At 37.3% G+C, this 18,529-nt stretch overlaps 2 protein-coding genes across 6 annotated transcripts in view; both read right to left on the bottom strand.

Annotated features, from left to right (window-relative positions):
• Positions 1-949: 949 nt before the first annotated feature.
• LOC136247071 (DNA polymerase eta-like) overlaps positions 950-18,529 on the bottom strand; it is a 73,928-nt gene continuing 56,348 nt past the window's right edge. For 4 of the 5 annotated variants that reach the window (XM_066038682.1, XM_066038684.1, XM_066038685.1 and 1 more), the window contains one exon: positions 16,733-17,467. In XM_066038682.1, coding sequence (XP_065894754.1) covers positions 16,953-17,467 — 515 coding nt within the window. In that variant the 3' untranslated portion in view covers positions 16,733-16,952. Of the gene's footprint in view, positions 1,594-16,732; positions 17,468-18,529 lie in introns of those variants that run through there. The other variant, XM_066038683.1, reaches the window with a different exon arrangement.
• On the bottom strand, positions 3,642-10,589 carry LOC136247075 (uncharacterized). The gene is made up of 3 exons (XM_066038690.1): positions 10,464-10,589; positions 9,295-9,638; positions 3,642-3,820 (listed from the first exon to the last, which is right to left on the bottom strand). The coding sequence occupies exons 2-3, from the start codon at positions 9,634-9,636 to the stop codon at positions 3,800-3,802; spliced, it is 363 nt and encodes a 120-aa protein (XP_065894762.1). The 5' UTR covers positions 9,637-9,638; positions 10,464-10,589; the 3' UTR covers positions 3,642-3,799.

The following is an 18,529-nucleotide window of genomic DNA, read 5'->3' as shown; positions in this document are numbered from 1 at the left end:
TTTTTTTTCTCTTTTGAGATTCCACTGCATAAAATATTTTTACCTTGGAAATTAAAGTAAACAGCAACGTACTCCTACTGGATAAATAAGACTACTATTTTACGGTAAACCTCAGAAACAAGTACGTCTGTGAATAACTTGACCATGTGTATGTATATATCTTTTAATAGCTGATTGTCAACAAAAAATTTAGAAACTTCAGCATGGCCCCACATTATGAAAACCATTCACTGAAGTCACCAATACCAAAAAATAAACACCTCAATGCATATATACGCCACATTTCAAACTACATAACTTGGTACTGGCAAGAGTTAATAACTCTTGGTACTGGTTATGGTTAAAAATTCAGATGGACACGATAATGTTCTGATAGAGTAAATATTGTTCATGGTTGGCCATCAAAACATAGTTCACCATTATCTACAAACAACACTTAAGCGTTACCCATAACAAAATTTGATCTTTCCTACTTCAGCTGAGGTATGCATTTACATATAATCTTGAATAAATTTAACATGTTTGCAATTATAGTGGCCAGTTTGACGATATTATAAAGTGTGTGCCAAGGTGTTGCAGTATACACATACACATACAGGGATATACACAAGTGTTGTTTATATCGTATGTACACTTGTATGATGGCCATGAAACAAAGTTCAATCCTCCAAGCTGCAAAATTTAACACACTAAGCAAACTATGTGTATCAGAGTGGAATATCTACAACCGGACACCATGAAATGTGGACAGCTTATTTACCAGGCAGGACACTTGGTCATTGGTACCATTAGTATCAATGAATACTACTAAAATTAGGACACATTACTAATTAATGAAACTTTTTATTAATCGGAGAATGTTTAGGGACTTGGGGTTTTGCCATACACTGCAATTCAAAATTCTGGGGAGCACAGCTCTTTATTTTTGTACAAGATTATCCAGAAAATTGTTGCCGTAAACATTAATTCGAATATTTAAAAACAATTATTACATACTATACCTATCATCAAGAGTTAACAAGAGTTAATAATAGTGTTATTAACTCTTGCTATCATAATTTATGTAATATACATTATTTCATGTCGAGGACTTATTTAAAAATCTGTCTAAAGTGGATGATTGTGGTTTCTTTGATTTCTGGGATGATTTAACTTTTGCTGACGATGTTTTCTTGTTAGTTCTACCAGTGTTCCTAGATGTCTGACTACTTGATGAAGATCTGGGAACAGATGGGATAGTAATCGGTGTCCGATTAAAAGAGTCCTGTAGTTTTGCAGCAACATGATAATCATCGTGTTCAATCCACACATCTAGGAAAATATCCCTCCCACATTCATCACACTTTACTGTGACCAGTTCACAGTCAGTTTTCTCACCACACACAACTTCAGACATGACATCACCATCATCTTTTATGTTATTTTTAATGTATTCACAATTAGATGGTAACTCCATTTCCATAGTCACTGAACTACTCATGGCTTCTGAAGTGTCTTGCTGTGGTGTATCCATGGTAACAGCCTCATTAACCACTTCCATTGGTGAAACTATTGACCGTTCCTTGTAAGGAGAAGTCTTCTGAAGTTTGTGGGCTATATACAAGAGATCAAAAAAACAGTAAAGCCATGTAACTACAGATAACAGGGATGATGTAGTATATTAGGAGAAGATGTAATCTCACACAAACAACACAACCTCAGGACAACCTATACAGGTAGCCAGTTAAACCAACGAACATCCTGTACATTGTATTATGGCTACTGTACAGCTGAGCAAACACATTTTAAAAATCAGATTACTGAGTCGCTCTCAAACACTGCCATAAATAACAGTCAACAATCGGCCACTTCACATGGATAATTCCACAGAGCATAATGTACAGGAACAACAACACACAGAGGCAATGTTGCGTACATGTGTTACTAAACTGACAGTGTAGTGAATAGAATGTGTTCAAAATACTGGAGTTCAATAATGGATGCAAACACCCACAGTTCAACCAACCTCAAAGACTTTAGCTTAAAACTTCGCTTAAATTCATTTTTGGCACACTTCAGTTACATACAGTTTTAAGAGTTTGTATTTTGAAGGACAAGTAGATACACAACTGCAACCACAATAGTGTACACTTGTAGGGTATCCTTTTGTCTAGAGCAATTGCAGGTTCTTCTGTTGGACACACTAGTCTATTATGGAACCAAACTACATACAGTACTAGACTCAGATATTTGTGTAAACAGCTTTTAAGGGAAGACTATAGTTGCTATAAGTTTCACAAGCAGCTCAACTGGAGAGCTCAAAAAAATTGATTTTCATGTGTCTTGTTGTGCACAAAAGTGTAGAAATGAGTGGATTATAGTATGTGAGACAGTATGTAAAGCAGTCCAGACTCTTTTTTCAGAGTATAAATTTATTATGTGTGACAGAGAACAAATTTTAAGGCCATGCAAGGCAACACAGTAACATGACTTGCAGACATATTTAGACATTGTACAATATATAAAATTTGGGTCCCTGGTCCACTGTTTATACAAACCCCTACACGCAATTCAGCGAAAAGCAAATTTTTGCATTTTACAGAGACGAGAAATGACAGGCTTTAAAATTAAATGACCACAAATGGGATGAAGAGGATGTAACTTTACACATTCCTGAGTTGTTACAAGTCATACAAGCTTAAGCTTAGTTTATGTTGACTTGAGGTTTAACTTTATGACTTTGGAGTCTCCATACATCAATAATAAAACCTATAAATCCTATAGCCTATATAAGGAATTCAACTACTACGATCCAATGAACACAATGATCCCCACACAACCACTATATTATTAGAGGGGATATCTCCACCAATTCTTTGTTCACCAAATAAGGAGATAACAGGTAAACAAGGCTAATGACAGAAGGTTAGCATGTAGCTAATAAACTACTTGTAGTACTACATTACCATAGTCCTGATATTGTGTGAGAGATGGTTACAGTGTGGTTTTTTACCTTCTTACCATCTCTATCAACTAGAGTGATTCCTTCACTAAAGGACCAACCAACTTGTGTGAAACACAGAAACATCAAATAAGTGGACCTTGGAGCCGCGAATTAACCACAAAAGTCAGAGAACAGTACCAGATAAGGCTAGTGATACTCTCGTAAGAAGTTAGGTTTTCTTGCATTCTATCCTTAGGAACATTGAATTCTACTATGACAACTCTAGAGGAGAGCAATCCCGGACCCACATTGACGAAGACGCCAACCGCTGATGTAGGTACGCAAATAAAAAGACACAGGCCGGCTGATGATTCACCAGTATAGGGGGTAATAACGAACCTCTCAGGTGATATTTGCAAGCACTGTGGTAAACGTTGTACAGAAACAGGAGAACAAGGTCAGGCTTTTCAATGTGATCTTTGTGGTGTGTGGGTGAATGCTGTATGTGATGGGATAAGTAAAGACCATTACCAAGGTCTGGTATTGCTTACTTCAAACATTGAAAAAATTTAGCTTACCTCTGTAAGCTGAACTCTTGTCAATCACGATTCAAACAAATGATATTTGAGACTGCAAAAGCCAACAATGATAGTAATGAATTTTACTCTAGACTTGAAATGGTTGAGGCCAAGCTTGACAAAAGCATACAGGAAGTTGGCTCAAAGCTTGAAAATCACAGTAAAACAATTAAATCAATCCCAAGTAGTTGAAGTCAAGTTGAATAAAGTAGTTCAGGAGCTTGGTATCAGGTTAGACAGTCATCACAAAACAATTGAAGCAATACCAGTAAATGTTCCAGACCAGTTAACACAATTATTAATGATACGTCTTCCCTGGCTACAGAGCAAAGAGAAAGGGATAAATGACAATGTAATCTATTTCTTCATAATGTCCCTGAGTCTGAATCTACTGATCCCAAGATTAGAAAGAAGGAGGACACTGACTTTGTAGAGTCAGTCTTCTCGGACGTGCTAAACATTCCTGCTGTTATTACAAATTCCATTAGACTAGGGAAAAAATCCCATCATACCAGGCTTCTCAAAAACACTGTTAAATCTCTTGATGAGAAAAAAAGCTATACTCCGTAACAAACTCAAGCGTAGGGTACAAGAAAATACAGATCATGTGTGTAACCTCTTTATAACTCCTGACCTAACTCCATCAGAACAAAAAGAAAGTAAGGCACTGAGGCTACAGCTAATACAAATGAATCAGGGTGTAAAGAAGTATAAGATAAAAAACAGACAGATAGTGCAGCGAGAGCCTCAATGAGCCCCTCTTGCTGCACTGATAATGTAACATTAAATGATTCTGATCTAGCCCCCAACCCTTTTTCAAATAATCAAAGTAGTAATCAGATGACCAAACTTAGTTAGCACAAACCATCTATAACTCCTGATGTACTTAATGTGATCTGTGTCAATTGTTGTAGCTTACGATCATTATCTAGACAAGCTAGACTCTGTGTCCTCATGCATGAACACAAGCCTGATATTATAGTGGGTTGTGAATCACATCTTGATGACTCCTACTCATCATCAGAAATCTTCCCAGTAGGTTTCACTATTCATAGAAAAGATAAAACAGTTGGGGGAGGGGGTGTATTCTTGGGAATCAAGGATACATTAGTCACCACCTACCTTAGATACTAATGCAGAACTCAAGATAAACCTTCATAACCCTCCATCACTTACATCTGCTCATATTACCAACCACTACATTCTGATCTTCATGCAACCAATTCTAGAACTCGATGAATCAATAGACAAACTGATCAGGAAACACCAAAATTGCAACTTTATTCTAGCTGGTGATTTCAATCTCCCCAGCATTGGATGGAGTGACGGTCAGGGCACCATCTTACCAAACCCAATCTACGGTTATAACTTAAATGAAGTTTTCATTGATGCAATAAATAACCACAACTTGGAACAGTTTGTCAATTCACCAACCAGGCAAAACCACATACTTGACCTCGTACTTGCATTGACACTATCACTAATCAAAGAAGTCTGTACTTCCCCCGGAATGTCCGATCACATAATAGTTATGTTTTCTATCAATTGCAAGTGTCCTTCAATCAACAAAAAAGCTCCTCATAGAGTGTATTTCTATCATAAAGGTGATATATCTAGTTTTAAAAATGAACTTCAAGAATTTCAAGAGCACTTCAGTGCTTCAGACCCATTACAGAACTCAGTAGAGGCTCTTAAAATATGCAATTGAAAACTGAAAAGGCCATTTCTAAGCACATTCCATCTAAACTCACAAGATCTCATGACAAGCTACCTTGGATTAATCCAGCCATCAAACACAAAATGAAACTAAGAAAGCATCTATACGACAAAGCTAAGCAAACAGGTAACCACACTGACTGGTGTAATTACAAACAAGCTGGAAATGAAGTCAACTCTCTACTAGAAACTGCACATCGTAACTACTGCACTAACTTATTCAATGATTCATCTAAAAGTAAAAAAAAAAAGAGATCCTAGTCATATATCAAGACAAAAAGAAAAGATAACACTGGCATTGCACCACTTAAGGATGGAGAAACAATCTGTACTAATGCAAAACAAAAGGCGTGTGCTTTGAATAATCAGTTTCAGTCTGTATTTACAACTGAGGATCTATCCAATACACCACAGCTGGATTACCCTGTTCATCCTCCAATACAAGATCTCAGTTTTACCACTCATGACATTCAACTATTACTAGAGACGCTAGATCCTGTAAAGGCTCCTGGCCCTGACCACATACCTACCAAAGTAATCAAGCTTTGTGCTAATGCAATCACTCCTGTACTACAAATAATTCACTCTCAATCTTTAGAACATGCTACTCTCCCTCAAGAGTGGTTGTTAGCTAACATTACCCTTGTATTTAAGAAGGGAAACCGAAGCGCTCTTGCAAACTATCGACCATTCTCATTGACTTCGGTCCTTTGTAAGGTGATGGAACATATTATTTTTCACCATATAATGTCCTATTTTACATCACAAAGTCTCTTGATTCCTCTACAACATGGATTTAGGCCCAACCACTCCTGTCAAACTCAACCAATAGATTTTATAGACGAGATCCAACGATCCACGAATGCCAGACAGCAAATCGATTTAGTATTTACAGACTTTTCAAAAGCCTTTGATACAGTCCCACACAGAAGACTGCTTAACAAGTTAAAATTTTACAGTGTACGAGGACCTCTTCTTCAGTGGATCTCATCCTGGCTGACTAAAAGACAGCAAAGAGTAATAGTTGACAGCGAAGCATCCAATGCAACACCAGTCAAGTCTGGGGTACCACAGGGTACGGTTCTAGGCCCTCTCATGTTCCTTGTCTATATCAATTACATCAATGAAAACATTACATCCTCGGTTAAGCTATTTGCTGATGACTGTGTTATTTATAACACCACAAGATGCAGAACAACTACTGTACAAGAAGATTTACAAAAATTAAGTGAATGGACTAAGTTATGGTAAATGAAAATAAATGTTGATAAATGTGCTGTGCTATGGTGTACTCGTTCCTTGACTCCTCTACAACATGCTTACACACTATCAGGTCATAATCTTGATATTAAGAAACTCCATACATGTCTTGGTGTAGGAATTGATAATAATATGTCATGGTCCTCTCATATACAAACGATAAGTAATAAATCAACCAAAGTATTGAATTTTTTATAAAACAAAATCTTTACAACTGTCCACCTGATACTAAAAGAACAGCATAATTGACATTAGTTAGACCCATCATGGAGTATGCTGCCCCAGTCTGGGATCCATATTATAATATTGACACGTACAAGTTGGAGAAAGTACAAAGAGCCGCACAATGGATTTTATCTGAACACTCTAGAATTATCATTGTTACATCATTATTATCCACTCTTAACATACCCACGTTGATTGTATGTACGTATCTACAATGAATTTCACACTGAAACACACATCTATCCACAAACAATAACCATGAGTTAAGCACATACCATAGTATACTGTAGTACCTGCAAAAAACCTAGCCAATTACAAAGTGTATCTTCCTAGTTCCTACCAATTCCTATATCAGTACCATCAGTATGTACGCCTGTATACAACAGCTATAAAGTACAACGTTGCTTCTCTCACGAGTTGACATAAGTCTGGTTTTTACACAATTATCAATTGTAATTATAGTGGTCAAGTAATTATTTTTACAAGACATTTGGACAGGTGAAGCATGTACCCATTGTGGTCACACAAACAAATGTTGAAGCCATACCAATGTGAAATATTTATGCAATGATGTAGTAACTACTTAGAGGCAGTAATTTACTTTCTTCACTTTTTCTCCATGTTAGTGCAAGCTACACAGCTGAATCTTGGTGGGAAAGGAGTATAGTGGTAGCTTTAAATTTCTACAAGAATGGATTTTTGCTTTATTTCAATTTCAATGTGCATTGAAGATAACACAAACTTCACTTTTCTCATCCAACTTACAGCAATGGCTATGAGTTTTGGTACACAGAAACATGTACAAAAAAATGTACAAAAACAGATTTAAAAAAATCTAATTAGTCAAGAGCAATGGTTTCAAAACATAGAGGAACCAGCATTAACCTCTCAAAGCCGCACAAAAATTTATAGGAATGTGTGTTTTTACCAAATGAGCTTATGTATATGGCCAGGTTACTTGGCCTGCCTAACTCCATTAGCTTAAAACCAGATATCAAAAGAAAGCTTATTCACTGGGCTATCAGGGGAAGGCCAAATAACCACTGTAACAACAGAGGCTTACTGGTTATAAGGTGATGAAGAACAGCGACTGGTTTTATCGTAACGCCACATTCCATACTTCATCCACCATGTTAATTAGCATTTGTATCACATGAACTATATATTATGGCCTTACTCGCCATTGAATAGCGAATCAACCAGCGGTTGTTTGGAGTGAATAGGATCAACTGGGAACGAGTTATGGATCATTTTCTAAAGGTATGTAATGAGTTTTTGTGCTTATAAACTAAACTTTGTGTTTTGGTCCTTATGCTTTCGTTGTAGGGTAAATCCTTAGGTGTCAATTTAATCCTTATTACATCACGAGTAAAATGATGTTGATTGTGTAGCCATACAATAAACACTTTGAAAATTATAGTGCTTTGTGTATAGCCATGCATAGCGGTCCATCACACTATATCGCATGTTGTGTTTTTGGAAAGTTATGATGTCCGGCACTATAGCAAGATTGAGATACTCTAATAAAGCAGTCATCCTAATACAAATGAGATATAATACTGTCCTACCAATATTTGCTTAGCTTAACTATAGTTATGTTAAATCACAATATGGTCAATGCAGAAATTTGTTTTGTATAGCAGGTCAGCTAAGAGTTTTAGAGTTTATTGGAAACCAATGCTACATAGGACCACATATGTACAGTGTAAATTGTACATATAAAACTGCTAGAAAACTATTGTAGAGATCCAAATTTGTACTGTACCTTCTATTGAAACTAACTGACTAAATGGCCCGCACTGTTGAGTAGTTGAAAGGTGACAAAAGTTGCTAGTTGATGAGTTTTGTTTTCATAGAATTGATCACAAATTGCATTGGTATAAGACTTTGACCCTCAGTGGGGTTAAAGTGCATGAAAAATCACCTACTAAAATTCATTACTTGTCCAGTGTCACTGAGTATGCACACACCATACACGCAATACTAACAACCAACAGTGTATATCAGTAATAAAATTGTAGTTCCTGAAACAATACATAAAATGTAATTATATTTAACTACTACACTGGAACTTCTCTGTAACAGACACTTTGGAAACCTGAAGCTTGAGGTTTTCCTCTTTCAGAGGTACAGAAAAACGTATACTGTTGAGACCAAACATAATTGTCCTTATTTTATCCACTGTACCCATAATTTGAGGAGTTTGCTAAGTGAGGCTGCACTATATGTACCTCTAGACTGGCCCAACTAGACATTGGGTGACCTGCAGTTCGAATCCTGGGGTTGGAGGGATTTTTTCCTTACTTTGGCCCCTTTTCTGTTACACCTTATCAGTCAGTCAGTAAGTCAAGTCATTAGGTCTAAGTCACTGAAATTAGGTTAGGTAATCCTAAGGCTGCAGCACATGTTGCTGTCAGACCTTCAGTGCTGGTCACTGTAAAGTGCTAATAATAATAATAAAAGTAAAACTATGGCCTTAACAATGAGGTGGTATAACCTGTTAGAGGCATATGGTCTTATTAAACAAGGTAGCCACTAAGCAAGTTTCACTGTGCACATCCATAGATTACAAACACACACAGACACACCTACCTGGACTGGTAAATAACTCTGAATATCAATACTTTTACGTTTATTCATTCTTGTTCCAGTAACCACTTTCTTTGTCACAGGTTGGCCAGTAATCCTTTGACTAGGACTACCACTATTGGCCTGGTGTGAAGTAGACAGGTCTAGCATCTTATCATCAACACCCTCCTTTGACAGATCAGCACTAGTGCCATATTTAGTGGTGTAATCTTGTGTTGATGTACTACTACTACTGGTATTGGTGGATGGTTTCAGATAGGAATGTAGTGAGGTGTTGTGTTGGTGAGAAGTACGTGTCAGTAATGAACTTGGTAGCATTCGTTGCCAGTCCAGTAAATCCAGCATGACTAAAAAAAGGAATTGTGAAGTGCATAATTAAATATGTAGAATACATGATACACATATATATTAATCTTGGCTGGTATGTATAAAGAAGAGGTGACATCTCTACCAGCCAAAATGATTCTTAAATGTAGCACAATGGAACTAGTGTAAAATATGGGTATATTGTAACAGCTGTCTTCATCACTATTGTATTCCAGTCAATTTATATACTACTACATGTGTGTATATTGGCTATCATTTTATACATAGTTTGACACAAGTTGGCTCTTTATCTCTTAATATTCAAGAAAATTCAAAGGACTTATTCACACTATAGTCCTTTATTTTAGTGTATTACTATGGCTTACATATGATCAATGTTTTTAGTATCACTGAATTTATGGTTGATGTGAATCTCAACTTCAATTATGAATAAGGCCACACTTGTATATGTCACACTGACGTATTAATGTAACACTTTCACACTTCAGATTAAAGGAGTCACCCGTGGCCACATTTGCAATATAGTCCAGTTGACAACTTTGCCCAGGGTACAACTGGCCAGTGATTGCTCCAATGTTCAAGCCAAAATCTATTGTGGGGAATGATTAATAGTCACGTAATTAGAATACGTGACTTGGATTTGACCACGAAAAAAAATAATAAAGGAGAGAATTTTGTTATCCTAGCTACCCTACAAGTTTAAAAACATTGAGCTAAGGTGAGAACTAAAGCTACAGCTTACTCACCAAGTGCTTCCGCAAGTTTTTGAATGCAGACCACACCCCATTACTGATTGCACAAAATTACCACACTACATGAAGTAACCACTCTACAAGCAAGCTTACCCGCCTGTAATTATTCCATAAACAATTCAATAGCACTGATTAAAACATTAAACTCGTGTAACCGAAATTCTTCATGGTATATATCTCTAGGATTTGTCCATTCATCATACCCAAACATAGCTAGCTGCTGACCCATAATCGAATCTTTTAGGCATATAATATATCCAGTGGCTGCATTTGTATTGGCTTGAGTGATTGATCGCCCAATATTAACCTGACATGGATCAGAAGTGTTACATATTAACTGTAACACAGGGCATTCAGGTTTTTTCCTGATATGTACGTATGCCCTCAATACCCTTGGGGTGTCAGGCATATATACCAGACAAAGCCCTCGTGCTTGTGTTACAGCTATCACAAATTCTCATCTAACAGTAAATTCTCATCTACAGTTAGACAAATTTTCATCTAACTGTAGTGAGATGTGACTGGGCACAATCATGTCAGCAATATATTACTCCATGTTGACCGCATACGTTAAATGATGTTTACACAATATTTACATGTGCAAATGAAACTGATCGTATTGCAGTAGCATCCTGAGCATGCCTGCATAGATTGCCAGCTTTCCACTGACAGGAATAACCAAAATTATGTACTTATACTGTTGTAACTTGGACATACCAGATGATACTTATATTACAGCACTTATACGATGTTTACATACACACTACCAAGTATGACAATTATATGTACAACAATAATTTGTAGTTCACTGTTTCAGTCAAGGTTAGTCTTTTGAAACACACTTGGCATACTTGCTACGCATCTTCTTTGAGCAAAGGAAGATCGCAAAGACGGTGCACTGTTGTGTAATGATAATGCCCGAAGCGATTAAACTAAAAACTAGATGCTCCACTTCAATAGTGACAAAAATGGCAAACATGATGTAATGTAGCCCAACTACTGCTCCCACGGCAAGACCGATCTTATGCAAAAGAGATTGCTGGTGCTCCAAGATGGCTGGGTTGCTGATGTCTTTGTTCAGTCGGTAAGTGTAGTAGAGATAAGTGATAAACAACACCAGCTGAATGATCTTGTTGATGCCAGCAACAGTGATTGAAATTCGCAATGTATCATGGATATGTTTACCAATATAAATACAGTGACCGTTTGGCAGGATTACACCACTGATATTATCTCTCGCCATATCGTAACCAACGATACACAGCAGGACAAAAATGAAAATCGTGATGCAATAAATGGTGTAATATTTGGCCCAACACTTCCCATTTCTGGCTGTATAGATCTCAGCGTCTCACTGCAATACACAATGTATGCAAAGCTGTGCAGTATACATGTACCAAAAAGCTCAGCACTAAGTACTACTAGTGAACTACCAACACTGATGACATAGCAGATTGCATGTGACCTGACTTCTACAAGATATTCCATCTATAGTATAGCCAAGTTAGACATGCAGTACAACACAGTTGCAATGTTGTATAGCATTAATAGATATCCAAATAACGTACGGAGCTCTTTGAGCATCATTGTTATGGCAACTATTAGCCCACTAACTACCATGACTATTGAAGGATTAATCATCAGCAATACTAGTTCGGCTACATGTAGTTAGTGACCATTACAATCAAACGCTCTCTCATCTTTGGCAATCATCACAGAGGTGTGACCACCCATCGGGTAGTAACAATGAGACTATCAGTAGTGTAGACAATATCCAGCTTCTCTCCAGTATCAAGTTTTACGATGGTACAGTTGGCAGACTTGCAGTAGTGTAGGGTAGTGACTTGTTGAAGGTCATCATCACCACTAGCTGGTAGTTGTTGATCGGTACAGTGAAGTGATGTTACCTTACTGACTATAGTAAGGATAACAACGAACAGTAGAGTAAGACAAACCATCCACCTTTCTTGCTCTCTGACAAAAACTGACACCACAAATAACAGTGTCTGACAAGTATGCTATACAAACAACCCCACCAAACACACAGTGATATTTCCAACAATGTTGTCATATTACCTAAAGTGCTAGCAACACAAATCCACTGATCTTACATGAATACTGTACATATAGCAACAATTGAGAAGTGTTACATTATAAACAAACCCACATGTTTGAAAGGGGAGACAGTTACAAGACAGTAACTGAAACATCCAAACAAAGTGATATGTTGCATCTGGTCTAGCGATATGAGATAAAAATTGTCATATATCAGTAACTGATCTGATCACTAATCCAATTGTTGGTATAGTACATCTCACCACCAATCCTACCACTACTGCCATTGATGGTGTTCTTACCAGGAAAGAGTCATAGTATACTGAAGCCAAAATATCTACTCAACTATTGCACACAAGGCACTAACTATAGTAGGAACAATCTTAAGTTTCACTCACAGGATAAACTAAAGAACTTACTGTACATTTTATCATGCAATTGACAACTCATCAAAATATGGATAAGTCTGTGGCTCTGCTGTCTCTGCAAAACATGGGATGAAGTATTAGGTGGTCATTCTGATGAATTTCGTCACTTCCAGCTGTCAGGTAGGTGGCTACTGTAGCTAAGTTGGTCTTGACCGGCTATAGTGTTCAGTTCAACCATAGGATAGGTATAGTGCTCAGTGGCATTAAATCCTCTCCAATGTAGGCTACTTAAACTAGTTAGTAGCCAAACTCTGTGACCTCTAGGTAGTGTGTTACAACCACTTGTGTACTGATAATGATGTGTAACGTTGACAAAGACTTTAATCAATCCATCCACACACCATACCACAATATAAAGTATTGTATTTTTAAAATTGCTTTTCGCTCAACAACTACTTGCTCAACATGTCTCAACATGATATGATCTAATCATTAGTTTACACACAACAGTATTAACTACTCCAAATAGATGATTCTAATTAATCTAATGAGTGGAAGGAGAGTTAACAGTTAAGAGTACCCTGTTGTGTACATGTATGATTTCCAATGGTCAGTCAGTTGTATGAATCCGGTGGTTGGTAAACCTTCACAGATATTATTAAATTAAAATCCACTAAATAACTGGCTAGCTAACTAAAGTTAGTTAAGCTTTATTAAACAAAAGGCTTTGTAGCACATGTTTGTGTTTATGGATGAACGCATGGCTTCTTTGAAGAAGAAAGAGAAATGTTACCCAACTACAAGGTTTCAAATCCTTTATAGTAACTAACATCAATGAAGAAACTATTTGGTGATTTGATTTGCACAGTACATTGTTTTGTTAGCTTTTTATTAAACTTTTCCTGCTAAAGAATGTTTGAAACTTCCTTGTTTGTAGTGAAAGAAAACAAACAAAAAAAAACAAACAATTAATAAATATCGATATTCGTCCCAGCCCTACTAGCCACACAGATGTGTGTACTGGATTGTAAAACAAACCTGTAGGGTGGAAATAAACATAGGAAGCTCATGTTTATCATATGTGTGGCCCACCATTATGTACAAACAACACTTAAGCATTACCCATAATAATTTGAGCTTTCCCACTTGAGCTGAGGTATGAATTGCATAGTCATCAATTTTAGTGGCCAGTGCAGGTTGACAATATTGTACAGTATGTTTTACAGGTTTTGTAGTGTACATGTGCACATGTATGTTGTACAGTACGTACATACACATCGGTGTGCTCTGTACATGTGTGTGTGTTTGTATGTGTGTGTGCATGTGTGTTTGTATGTGTGTTTGTATGTGTGTGTGCATGTGTGTTTGTATGTGTGTGTGCATGTGTGTTTGTATGTGTGTGTGCATGTGTGTTTGTATGTGTGTGTGCATGTGTGTTTGTATGTGTGTGTGCATGTGTGTTTGTATGTGTGTGTGCATGTGTGTTTGTATGTGTGTGTGCATGTGTGTTTGTATGTGTGTGTGTACTTGCATGTGTGCATGCACGGCATATGTGTGTGTGTGGCTGGAGCATCGGCGTGGTTATCAATGCCCAGTTATGCCAAAGTGGTGTTCTTATTTCCTTGAGCAAGAAACTTTATTCATATTGTTCCAGTCTATACCTACGTAGCTGTTTAAATGGGGACTCGATCGCCTGGTGTCAACCAGTGAAGCAGCCCACCCAGCTGTAACATCGGTGGGCTTACCATGGAAGCAAATGCGTTTGTCTCACTTAGCAGCATTGGGTGGAACTTCAGGTTCCGCAGCCTCACTGCATGAGACCTGGACAGTTCTCGTACAGGATTCTAGTCTTTCACATGCTTTGCAATGTAGCGTGTGTGTGCATGAGTATGTGACAATTTTGTGTGCTCATTTTTTCAGTGTTTGAGTGTGTGCATTGTATGGATGACAGTAAAGTGTCCAAGTTACAAAATTCAACTACACAAAATACATTATTTACTAGGACAACTTGTACATGGGCCCCACTTCAGAGGCGTAGCTAGCTTTCTGGATTGCCCGGGCACAAGGTTCAACTGTCCCTGTGCAAACTATTTAGCAAGAAATGCGAGCCCATCTCTGTGGACTGTTTACTACACATTTGCTTTCGAAACACTGTTTAAAAGTGCATACATGTACCTAGCTAGCTACTATACACTGCTGTTTGTGCAGCTTACATTTAGGCTAAGATACTATTGCATGAAAAATATAGAAGCTAAATCTAAACATTGATGGACTAACTTAGCCTCCAACTCCATTATCGGACTTCTTTTTCACTCTTCTGCCTGACTGGCACCGGAAGCGCCGGTTTTATAGGCATAATACTTCATCAGTGACAATTCCAGCCCCATAATTGACTACTTTTTCACTATTCTGTCTTCTCTACTTGAGCGCTTTAGCATATATACCAACACTGAGAAAACTTTAATAAACAATGATCCTCCTTAGTCCTGTCTCAAGTAAGACGGGAACCATAACTGACTGGGAATTGGCTTTTGTCTGTCTTTCATCATATCCAGTACCGTTGTCCACTGAGTGGTTGCAGCACATGTTTGACCTCATGTTCAGTTGAATCTCAACCCGCGCTCAAATCTTAAAGGTTATCACGTGATGCTGGGCATTACATAGAAGTTTACTGAATTGATGGGGGAATCTTGGCAAACTCAAGTACACACGATTTTTTGATGATATTATTATGGAAAGTATTACAAGACATTCCAAAAAGATACCAAGTGTGTATTTTAGTGTGTATTTACCATTAATTACAGGTGTGCTCCTATGGTGGGCGCCGCTATTACCAGGCTCACTACCTAGGCACCAGCAATGATTGCCTGGGCCTGTGCAGGCCCGGGTGTAGCTATGCCCCTGCACCACTTGTATCAGTGAACATGTGTACATCTAGACCCAGGACACACCTACTAGTAATGACACTTCTTTGTTATTCCCAGGGTGCTACTATATAGTGTATTACAACACTCCCTGCTAGTTCACTGGTGAGTATCTTGGGTAGCTACAGGTATGGTCACTCACAATACAGTAATTCTAATTCTAATGAACTAGAGGACACACTCTCATTACAAGTATACATAATACTCTAACATAACAGTCACTGTTAATAGTCATTACTTCAACTACTATACACAACTGTTGTTCAAAGGCCACTGTATTGAATGATTGGACAATCTATTTTTTCCTTTTGTAGAAGTTTTTTAACCCCACTATTTTGGCTGGAAGATAACCGAGATAAAAAGATCATCTAGATACTATCAATTTGATAGTAAATTTTTGTAATAACTACAGTAGATGGAAATTAAAACTTGTGGAAAAAAAGTGAGAAGTGATAAAAATTTCTAAATGCTTTATGTCAACAAATACGCTGAGTAAAACTTGTAATACTGATTATTGAGATATATAGGTTTTACTATTACCACACAGCCCTACTGAAATTCACAATTTATACTCAAAAAAATAATTCATTTCTTGGTAAACACAGTCGCAACACACAAGGGGTGGAGGGAACTAACTCACTGAGTCACCATGAGGAAATGATACCCTTGCCATTTCTCCTACTCTACAAAGAGCACTCCAGGCTAGTTTGGTGTGCGTCATCGTGTCCAGGAGACATGCATGACCAATACACAGCCAGACGTCCATTATCACAACGAACGTGTACCCCTAAGTCTGTATACGTAGCTCTCCGGTGATTCTGTAATGGAATGAAAAAATTAAACAGCAACCACAAGAACAAACATCCAGTACATACAATGCTTTCAAAAAACACTGTAATTAGAGGAATGTCTACAACTGGACACCTTATTTACCACTTTGTTATGGATTCCATTAGTATCAATGAACACACATACATTTAGACTACTGAAATTACAACACATTAATTACCAGTTATGAAACTTTTTAATGTTTAAAAACATGGGATGTTGCCATATATTGCAAAACAACATTCTGAGGAACACAGCCCTTTATTTTTGTACAAGAACATCTGGAAAATTGTTTCCATAAACAATATGAATTCAGATACTAGACATTAATATAATTATGATATACTGTACTTATCACATATCTTTACATACAGTATTTATATATGTAATACAAAATATACATTATTTCATGTTGAGGACTTATTTAAAAATCTGTCTAAAGTAGATGATTGTGGTTTCTTTGTTTTCTGAGATGATTTATCTTTTGCTGATGATGTTTTCTTGTTAGTTCTACTAGTGTTCCTAGATGTCTGACTACTTGATGAAGATCTGGGAACAGATGGGATAGTAATCGGTGTCCGATTAAAAGACTCCTGTAGTTTAGTAGCAACATGATAATCATCGTGTTCAATCCACACATCTAGGGGAATATCCCTCCCACATTCATCACACTTTACTGTGACCAGTTCACTGCCAGTCCTCTCACCACACACAACTTCAGACATGACATCACCATCATCTTTGATGTTATTTTTAATGTATTCACAATTAGATGGTAGCTCCATTTCCATAGTCACTGAACTACTTGTGGCTTCTGAAGTGTCTTGTTGTGGTGTATCCATGGTAACAACCCCATTAACCACTTCCATTGGTGAAAACATTGACTGTTCCTTGTAAGGAGAAGTCTTCTGAAGTTTGTGGGCTATATACAAGAGATCAAAAACAGTAAAGCCATGTAACTACAGATAACAGGGATGATGCAGTATATTAGCAGAAGATGTATTGTCATACAAACAACACAACCTCAGGACAACCTACACAGGTAGCTAGTTAAACCAACAAATATGCTGTACATTGTAATATGGCTACTGTACAGCTGAGCAAGCACATTTTAAAAATCAGATTACTGAGTCAGCACTCAAACACATACATGCCAGTGCTACAAATAACAGCAGCAATTGGCCACTTCACACATGGCTAAGTCCATAGAGCATAATATACAAGAGGAACAACATACACATGCAATTTTGCATATATGTGTTACTAATAGCATAGTAGTAAATAGAACATGTTCAAAACACTGTATATCAGTAATGAATGTGTAGCAGGCAAACACACACAGTTCAACCAACCTCAAAGACCATAGTTTAGAATACACTACAAGCCTGAGTATACACTTAACAAAGATATGACACTCAATTAACTTAGTTTACAAAAGAATTATAATTCCAAAATTAGCTTCTACAGACTTTGAGGAAACAATTTTGTGGAGTACTGGACATGTTGTTCCAAGACAATATCATTGTGAAGTAACACATAGCTTGAATTCATTTTAGATACACCTCAGCTGCACACAGTTTTAAGAATTTGTATTTTTGAAGGACAAGTAGATACACAACTGCAGCCGCTACAAATGTACGCTTAAAGTATCCTTTTGGCTCCTCTGGTGGGCAAACTAGTCTATATGGAACCAAACAACATACAGTACTAGGCTCAGAAATTGTGGAAACAACTAGCTATTTAAGGAAAGCTTTAATGACTACGGTGCTACAGCAGCTCAACTGGCCCAGGGAGCTCGAAAAAAAAAGACTTTCATGTGTCATGTTGTGCATGAAGGTAAAGACTAGTTAAAATTCACTGGACTGGAGACCCTAATTTTACAATGTCTAAATATGTCTGCAAGTCAGGTTACTGTGTCGTCTTGCATGGCCTTACGACTTGTTCTCTGTCGCACATGACTCTGAAAGAGTCTGAACTGCTTTCT

This window comes from Dysidea avara, chromosome 2 (assembly GCF_963678975.1).
Source record: "Dysidea avara chromosome 2, odDysAvar1.4, whole genome shotgun sequence".
Taxonomy (NCBI): domain Eukaryota; kingdom Metazoa; phylum Porifera; class Demospongiae; order Dictyoceratida; family Dysideidae; genus Dysidea; species Dysidea avara.
Note: the sequence above shows the minus strand (reverse complement) of the source record. Positions and strands in the feature narration are given on the sequence as shown.

Coding starts and splice junctions, on each gene's coding strand:
- LOC136247075 (XM_066038690.1), bottom strand. CDS start 9,636: ATGCTGGATTTACTGGACTGGCAACGAATGCTACCAAGTTCATTACTG. Junction 3,821..9,294: donor AGAGTTATTTACCAGTCCAG/GTAGGTGTGTCT, acceptor TTTGCTCTGTAG/CCAGGGAAGACGTATCATTA.